Consider the following 8,557-nt stretch of genomic DNA (forward strand, 5'->3'; position numbering starts at 1 on the left):
AAGTTTATCATTTTGGACATAAAAGATATTTAAGTTTTAAGTTTTTTTTTTATTTATTTTTATTAAGAGAAAGAAAAAAATAAAAAATGGTATTTTTGTCCACCCTAAAAACAAATGATAATTTTTAGGATAATCCATCTTTGTTCAGTACTACCACCGTTAATGTTATTTTAGATATTCATATTCGTGAGACATGCTTATATGGAAGCCAACTCCCGCTTGTGTTTTCACTCCAAAACTTTATAGAGGTTTCTCATGGATGAGCAGGGGCAATGTTCTAGTTCCAAAAATGATATGTTCCCTTGGAAGAAACTAAAGTCAAATGTAGAGCTCCACAAGTTTAAGTTTTCATGTAGTGCATTTTACACAATGGGGTTGGTCGCAGAAAATCCATCAACAGATTTACTCGAAATATCGACCCAGATTGCAGCTTCCGTATAGACCAAGACGAGTCTTTATATCACTTGCTCCTCCATTGTCCACGAGGAAGATTGATTTTGGTTGCTTCACCTTTGGGAACAATAACAGAACAGTTAAATAACAAGTCAATTCGAGACCTTATAGCTGACTAGCTTGGTATGCAGGACAAATTTGAGACTTTTGTAAGGGAGCTAGCTTGTTATTGGAAATCGAGAAATCTGAAGGTCTTTGAGAATAAAACCTTTCAAATATAGATTATCTTTTTTTTGAAACCTATTATAGGGCTCTAACAAAGGAGTTTTGAGGGTTTACAAGATGATAAAATCGGATTATGAAATAGTAATCAACAAAACTCCATATCTAACTATTTTTTGTGATGGCTAAAATACCTTCCATGAATTATAAAATTAAATTCCTTCTCTTTTCAATTATACATGATGAAGATGATGATCATATACAAAAAACTAAATCTAGTATCTTCTCCTTCTCTTTCCATTTATAAATCATGATAAAGATGATGATCATAAAAAAAAACCCTCTTCTTCTTCTTTTCCGTCGCGATGAAGATGACGATCATAAAAAGAAAAAACTAAGAAAACCCATCACTTATTTTTGAAAAACAGTTTCAGCACTGTCCAGTTCAGTTTACGGTTGGGAAAATTCATATTGCCCCACCGTAGCCAATTTCCTAACCGTAGACAATCTACGGTTTGGAAATTCATACTTCCCCACCGTAGGCAATCCAGTTTACGGTTGGGAAAATTCATACTTCCTCACCGTAGACAGTCTATGGTTGGGAAAAGTCATACTTCCCAACCGTAGACACTTCTGAAACTGTTTTTCAAAAACTCAATTCAATTGATTCCGCTTATCCATGCATTGAAACCAATTAAATAAGATGGGTTTTTGATGTTTACCTTATTGAAGTTATTGCGCGTGGATTAAATGGTGTTAATCGATAATGAATTATTTTGAGAATTGACGATTAATCGAAGAAATAAGCGATGAAAGTGATGGGGAAGAAGAAAATGTAAGAATTAAAGGAGAGGAATGAAAACAAATTAGTTTTAGGTTTTCAAAATTTAATAGGTTAAGGGTATTTTAATATTTTTCTTATAAATTAGGTCTTCATTGTAGGATATTTGAATCCTTATGAACCCTCGAAACTTTTTTCTTGGAACCCTTATAATATGTTTTTTTTAGTCGAGTAAATTATTTAGTGAGTATTTTTACCCATAAAAACAATGTCAAAAAAGCGTTACAATACCTACAAATGACAGTTCAAACGCCATTTGGTTACCGTATACAGCCATGGTGCAGCCAAAAACCACAAGTCCACAGCTACAGTTGTGCCTATGAATGCCTGGCGCTGAATACCAAGCAACAGCCTCGACAACTATCTATAAAATGACCTTCTAATGGCTGCAGTAAATGGTAATCTTCTGTCATAATAGATGGTGATTACCAACAAGCGATGGGTACCAAACCAAGAAATTTGGTCTATTCCTTGGATTAGACTGTTAATTGAAGACATCATTGTGGAGATCAGTGCACTTAGTTTTTATTTCATTATACAAGATGCTAATTCTTTGGCGGATAATTTCGCCAAGTACGCAACACGCCAAGATTTAAGTATGCATTCTTTCATTCTTCTCTTAACCGGTTAAGCTAGTTTTTATTCTCTTTTGTTGATGTAAATAAAGTGTACAAATAATTACGACTCGTAAAAATCATTGATCGACAACCTAGTAACAAGTTATGATCCAACACATTTTTGAATAGCAATACATAATCTATGAAAAATAAAAATCGTTTCCACTGGAGTTAGCATCAGCCTACGGCCATCAGCTCCTTCCCCATGTTTTGGTTTTTCTTTGGGAATATCACAACAGAAAAAAAATAATCATCTGGGAATAGATAATCTTTAATTAATTACTGGGGGACATACAATTAATCTTCCTTTAATTGCCTCATTAAATGCAATTACTCGTTCATTCATTATGTAATACCCAAAATGTGAAGAAAAAAAGACAAAACAAATCCCGTATATCCCCATTTTGCACAAAAAACAGCCATTAGAATCCCCCACAACCCATATACAAACAATTAAATACAGCCAAACCAAGGGTAAATTAGTAACTCAATAATTATTTAAAACGGAAATATTGAGAGAAAAGAATTAGACATACGAAAGGGGGGGAATTGAACTTCACCGGAAACCAAACAACACACGGAGGCTTTCGTTATCCACTCTCTCACGAAAATATCTTTCTCAAAATAAGAAAAATTTTCAGGGTTTTATATCTTCTTCCTGTGAATTAGGGTTTCAAGAAATCTCAATCTCAAATTTGTTAGAAATCGATCATGGGTTCTGATTCAATGATGAACAAGGGTTCTGTTCCTGTTTGCCCCAAGGAATTCGGCAAGAAAAAAAGGGTGGGTGAAACTAATTTTGAATCATGGGTTTGATTCAATTCATCAAAGATTCTATCTTTTCTTGGAAAAAATTCATGGGTTCTGATTTATTTTTTTTTAAATTCAGACAAACAGGTTGGCGAAATTGAAGCAAGAAAAACTTGATGCGCGGAGAGAACAATGGCTATCTCAAGGTATGTGCATGGGTGAATTATTGATTTTATGAATTAATTTCAGTGTTTTCTTCGATGGGTTTTGTTATTTGTCAAGAAAGATCGTTTCTTTATGCTTTATTATTGTAACAATATTATTGGATGGTTCAGCCAAAAACAAGGGTTTTAAGGAGGAATTGAGTGGGGGGAACGATTCAGTTCTTCCAGTATCTTTACCACCTTCAAAAAATGAGAGGAATTTGGAGTTGAAATCAACAAGGGGTGAAAATGTTGTGGAATTCATAATGAATTGTGGTGGTAGGGTTGATAGTGTTTTGGGTGGGAATGATACTAGAAAAGAACGTCCAGGGAGTAGCAGTGGAAGTTGCAGTAGTAGTAGTGGATGTTTTTCTGGAACCATCAGCGAAGAAGAGGAAGAGGAAAGAGTAGAAGATGATGACGATGGATGTTTGGATGACTGGGAGACAATGGCTGATGCCTTAATTGCAGATGAAAAGGAGAAAGCCCCTAAATCTGATCCTTTTGCTGCAAAAAAAGTCTCTGCTGAATTGGCCAAACCTGAACGTAACAGGGCTGTATTGAATCCTGAGGCAAAACCTCATGCATGGAGGCCTGATGATGCTTATCGTCCACAGAGTTTACCTTATCTTGAAAAACAACTTAGTTTACCAACGAATTCTGATAGGCACTGTGGCCGTGGAGGTGTTAATTGGGCTTGCCACGTTATAACATCACCGCCTTCATCTTGTCCTATCTGCTATGAAGACTTGGATCTGACGGACTCGAGTTTTCTCCCTTGTTCTTGTGGATTTCATCTTTGCCTCTTCTGTCATAAGAGGATTCTTGAAGCTGATGCGCGTTGTCCGGGTTGCAGAAAACAGTATGCTGATCCTTTAAACAAGGATACAGGTGTTGGTGGAGGAACTGCTCCTTCTATCCGGTTTGCTCGATCGTGTAGCATGAATACAAGGTCTTAGGAATAGAACAAAGTCCCTTTTTTTGTTGTGGAATGTGTTTGTTGTTTTTCTCGTGTCTTCTGTGTCGTCTTCACAGTTAGAAATTTCATTGAGGAAGATGTGAATATAGGGATATGGATTTGATGAGGCTGGGGGAACTGAACTTGGTATGTTACCGAGTTATATGCTTCCTCGTATGATGTTTGTGCTGATGTAGATGACATGCGGGCATGTGAATAGATATGGTGGTATAGACAATGAATACATCAAAATCCAGTACAATATTGTTTCAAATCGATAAGTGTAGTTATATGCTCAAATAATTAGTGTCATTGTGCATTTACTATCTGCTTTATGCTTGTAGCATTGGAAGTTTAATGTCCATTATGCAGAACAATAAACTGGAATATTTGTAATATTTTCAGCTCTTGGTGATCCATTTCATCAGAATGTTATCTTGTATGAAACAATAAACTTTAAGCTGAACAATCATAATGAAGTACTTGCATTGCACAAGTTTCTCTGGTACGATATGGTACATACACTTTCCATTTCTGTTTAATATATGCTTTTCCTGTGGATAACCTAACCTGGATGAGAATTTGGTAGATTTTGTTGAAAGTGCCATATGAACATCGACAAATTGTCTTGTGGTTAATGTAGTATTTAATAGCCTAAGCTATAGAAACAACTACATGCCCTTCATAAGCAGCAAAGTAAGTGGAAATATGGCATTTGACTTTCTTTCTAACGCAAGTTAGCTTACAGTTGTAGGCAACTTGTCAGTTGTACTTGTATATTTCTTTTCACTGTTTCTCAGGAGTTTATGATGGTTGCCTAAGGAGGACCGGAATGCTGAGTACTGGCATATCTATTGAAGTGTACGAATTAGATAGTGCAGGGACATGGTTTCTGTGCTGCTAATCTCCGGAAAGTGTTTTCGAGCTATTGAATTTTGTAAGTAGTCTTACGTCTGTACTGTGATTATATATCATATAAGCCAATTGCCGCTGAGAGAGAGTTAATGTAGCAATTTAACATATGGAATCAGCTATTCTTCTAGTTATGTGAACACATTATGCTGGAGTTAATGTTGTGCGGCTTTGATTTTTGTCTTAATTGGAGGAATCAGCCGTTTCTGTATGTAACTTTATCTTCTGTATTCAGTCAAGCTGGTTTCACTGTGATGCTTGAGCTGTGGTCTGGTGTGATAGGTTGATCATAGATTTTTTTTCAAATTTCAGAAATTACTAATCCTCATGCACACTGTAACTGATTATCGACTGCTTTACCCTGTCTATGTTAATCTTAGATATATATTGTAGGAATATGACTGGGGTTGGAAACATGAGGCAGAAGCCGCAGAACTCGTGAAAATTAAGCTTGTGATAGATTGGAGGGAAGTACAGTAGTAGGTGAGACATTTGTCTCTGCATCCAGGAGAAGTATTTTTCACATGGTCTTATCTCTAGTACCGAGTCACTGGCAGCTCTAACGCACACCATTAGAGTAGCTTTTACTATACTGACACTTAGGCTAGATAAACCAAGGGATGGTTTTTAAGATGGTACCCGAACTTTTTCTATGTATATGATGTATAATTTTTTTATGATATCAGTTTCTCCGTGCAGTCACGGTTGTGGATGCTTAGTTACTTGGAAGTGTGAAACACATAATGCTGGAGTTACTGTTGTGAGCTTTGATTTTTTAGTCTTAATTGGAGGAATTAGCAGTTCCTGTATGTAATTTTGTTCTTCTTTATTGAGTCAAGCTGGTTTCAATGTGGAAGTTCTGGCATCTCTGCCAGGATTTCCTATTCCCCTTCTTTTTTCCTCAGGTTATGCACTTAGTTTGTCACTCGTATGCATGCTTAGTTTGTCAAAGAAAATCAAGCAAAGAGCATCTGAAAAACATAATGAGTTTCAATAAAACACTCAAAAAGAAAGAAATTACATATTGAACTAGGGGAGCTTAAATTTCTCTGTTTAAGGGTGCTTTTTGAGTAGTTGAAAACAAAGATAAGAGACTGAATCCCAAAACATTCCAATCTCGTCGCCAGCTTCTAAACTCATTGGTCTAACATTCATTGCCGTTTACATCCCAATATGAGCAACAGTCTCATGAGACAGAAGAAGTCTGTATAAAGAACCAACATCACTCGTTGCAAGCACTTTGTTGATTTCCCGTTTATCTTCAAGTGTGGTATAAGATGTCTCGGTATCACTTGATGACGATCGTGTCTGTGGTCAATGGTATGTACCACTGTATTACACACTTCAATAATCAAAAACGATGTATTGACCGACTGGGGTTGAATCCCACAATCTGCCCTACGAACCCACCTCTCACACACTGGTGGGACCATATCATAAATATCCCCTGTTAATGTGCAATTCCGAAAGCGGAGAGAGTTTTTGTGAGGGTTGAGATAAACTTCTGGACTTCACACTCGGTAAGCCTGGCAGCGGATGTATGGGTCCGGTTCATATGTCATTTCAATGTTTAGAAGGAAACAGTGCCAAGTTACACTTTTTAACTTTTTCTTGGTGCCTCTACTGCAGAAGAAGAGTCTGTGAGCTTACTGGAAGTTGTTTGTTGGGCGAAGAGCATGGAATTAAATAATGTTTGAATTGAAAGGGACCGTCAAAGCCTAAATTTTTTTTTTAACTCAAAAATGACAATTTTATTGATAAAAATCAACATTCCACTCAGGTAGTGAGCAGCTAAAAAGAAAGGAAAAGAAGAAACGAAAGTATGAGACCATACTCAAAAAAGCACATCCACCGAACAAAACTTTGAACCCAAAATCTCTCAAGCAAAGAAGCTAACTACCCAGCTAAGCCATTACACCCTCCCAGTTATTCAAGATAGAGTTTATAGATACGTCTCCAAAGATGGTTGTTCTGACACACCAATTATAAATATTGATATTCACACTATCAATTAATTCCTCTTGGTCTTATATTGCTCATTCAACAGTCTTGCATTCCTCTCAATCCATATACCCCACCAAATAGCAAATGGATACAAATTCCAAAATTTTCTCTTGATTGAACTATTCTTGCAATTCTTCTTTCTCCATTCTCAGATGTTACTTCTTACTGAATCATGAAAAACCCACTGCAATTTATAAAAATTCAAGAAGTAATACCACACTGACCTGGTAGTTTCACAGTGAAGAAAGATATGTTGGTTTGATTCAACTGACTTATTGCATAATAGGCAACCATTTACCATGATAGTATTCCTATATGAATTAGAGTATAGGGTAGAAGCAGCGTTGCAACACAAAGTCCATACAAAGAGTGCAACCTTATGAGGAATTATGGGGTTCCAAATAGATTTGAAAGGAAACCTCAATAGACCATCATCTTTTAAGGCTTTATAACATTCTGCCACAGAAAAGCCTTTTGTTCCCTCCTGCCAAACTCTTTGATAACTGCCACTATCTCTATCAATATTATGAAGCAAATACAAAAGATGAGCCACATCTTCGATTTCTTGCTCTTTTAATAACCTGCAGAATGTAAAATTCCAATTATTATTAACACTGACATCCAACATATCCTATAGTTGAGCATTTTTCTTGTTACTGATCTTGAATAGTGAAGGAAACATCAACTTAGGAGTCTGGCCATTAAGTCACTTATCTTTCTAGAACAAAATTCTATTGCCATTATTCACTTGGATTGCAGTGCATTGCTCAAGACTTGGAACTGAGTTTAGGGTCCCTTCCCATAAACTTTTCCCTATATGCTTGTTTGTAGTATTAGGAAAAAAAGCTTTTGTGTTTCCCCCAACTTTTGATTAATAATCTTTCTCCATAATGCATCTTCCTCATTCCCATATCTCCAAATCCACTTTGCATGAAGGGCTTCATTCGTGATCATAAGCTTCTTGATTCCAACACCTCCTCTCTCCTTAGACAGACTAATCTTCTTCCAACCAACCCAGCTTGTTTTTTGCTTCTTAGCTGAAGAACCCCAAATGAACTGTCTCATGATCTTCTCTGTTAGAGCATTGCTCGGTCGAACTCTCATACGTTGTTATCTCAAGCATGTTTTTCAATGTTAGTGATCAAAACTATAAGTATTGATTTCTATCCTACTATAGCTAAATCTCGGACTAGGATAAAAAGTGTAGTTGAGCTCAAGAACTCCATGGCAATAATCATAAAAGACAAAGGACTAGTCAAGGAACTGGTGGAACTTCATCGACTAAAAGGTATCTGGAGACTTGAACTTATCAATCACTCAAAAGTCTATCTCCTATTTTGAGACAAAATTCGTTTTGGTATATAGACTTTGATTATACACATTTGCTATTTCAAGCCGAGTTTATCTCGCCTATCTATTTCTCGAAATATGTGTTTGTAAGCTTTCGTTTTAGACAAGTTCATCTTTACCTAGTGACGAAAGTCATGTTGTGTTTCAATCACTTTGAAAATTGTTTACTTTGACGAAAAATATTTTGTGAATAACAACTATGTAATAACGTCCCTATGAATGTTTCAATGATTGAAATGAAAGTTTAGATTATATAGCCAATGATGGATAAAAGCATTGTGTGGAAAAACATATATGTATAAGTCAT

The 8,557-nt window shown here is 36.1% G+C and overlaps 1 protein-coding gene across 1 annotated transcript; it reads left to right on the plus strand.

The window, feature by feature from the left end:
• Positions 1-2,598: 2,598 nt before the first annotated feature.
• Positions 2,599-4,492, plus strand: LOC113271801. Its single transcript, XM_026521720.1, has 3 exons — positions 2,599-2,856; positions 2,963-3,029; positions 3,159-4,492. The coding sequence occupies exons 1-3, from the start codon at positions 2,785-2,787 to the stop codon at positions 3,983-3,985; spliced, it is 966 nt and encodes a 321-aa protein (XP_026377505.1). The 5' UTR covers positions 2,599-2,784; the 3' UTR covers positions 3,986-4,492.
• Positions 4,493-8,557: the final 4,065 nt, after the last annotated feature.

This window comes from Papaver somniferum, chromosome 4, assembly GCF_003573695.1.
Source record: "Papaver somniferum cultivar HN1 chromosome 4, ASM357369v1, whole genome shotgun sequence".
In the NCBI taxonomy this organism is placed as follows: domain Eukaryota; kingdom Viridiplantae; phylum Streptophyta; class Magnoliopsida; order Ranunculales; family Papaveraceae; genus Papaver; species Papaver somniferum.

What these genes read in the sequence shown, in the direction of transcription:
- LOC113271801 (XM_026521720.1), top strand. Translation starts at nt 2,785, where the DNA reads ATGGGTTCTGATTCAATGATGAACAAGGGTTCTGTTCCTGTTTGCCCC. An exon ending in AATTCGGCAAGAAAAAAAGG is followed by an intron (nt 2,857 to 2,962) that starts GTGGGTGAAACT and finishes TTTTAAATTCAG; the next exon opens with ACAAACAGGTTGGCGAAATT. An exon ending in AGAACAATGGCTATCTCAAG is followed by an intron (nt 3,030 to 3,158) that starts GTATGTGCATGG and finishes TGGATGGTTCAG; the next exon opens with CCAAAAACAAGGGTTTTAAG.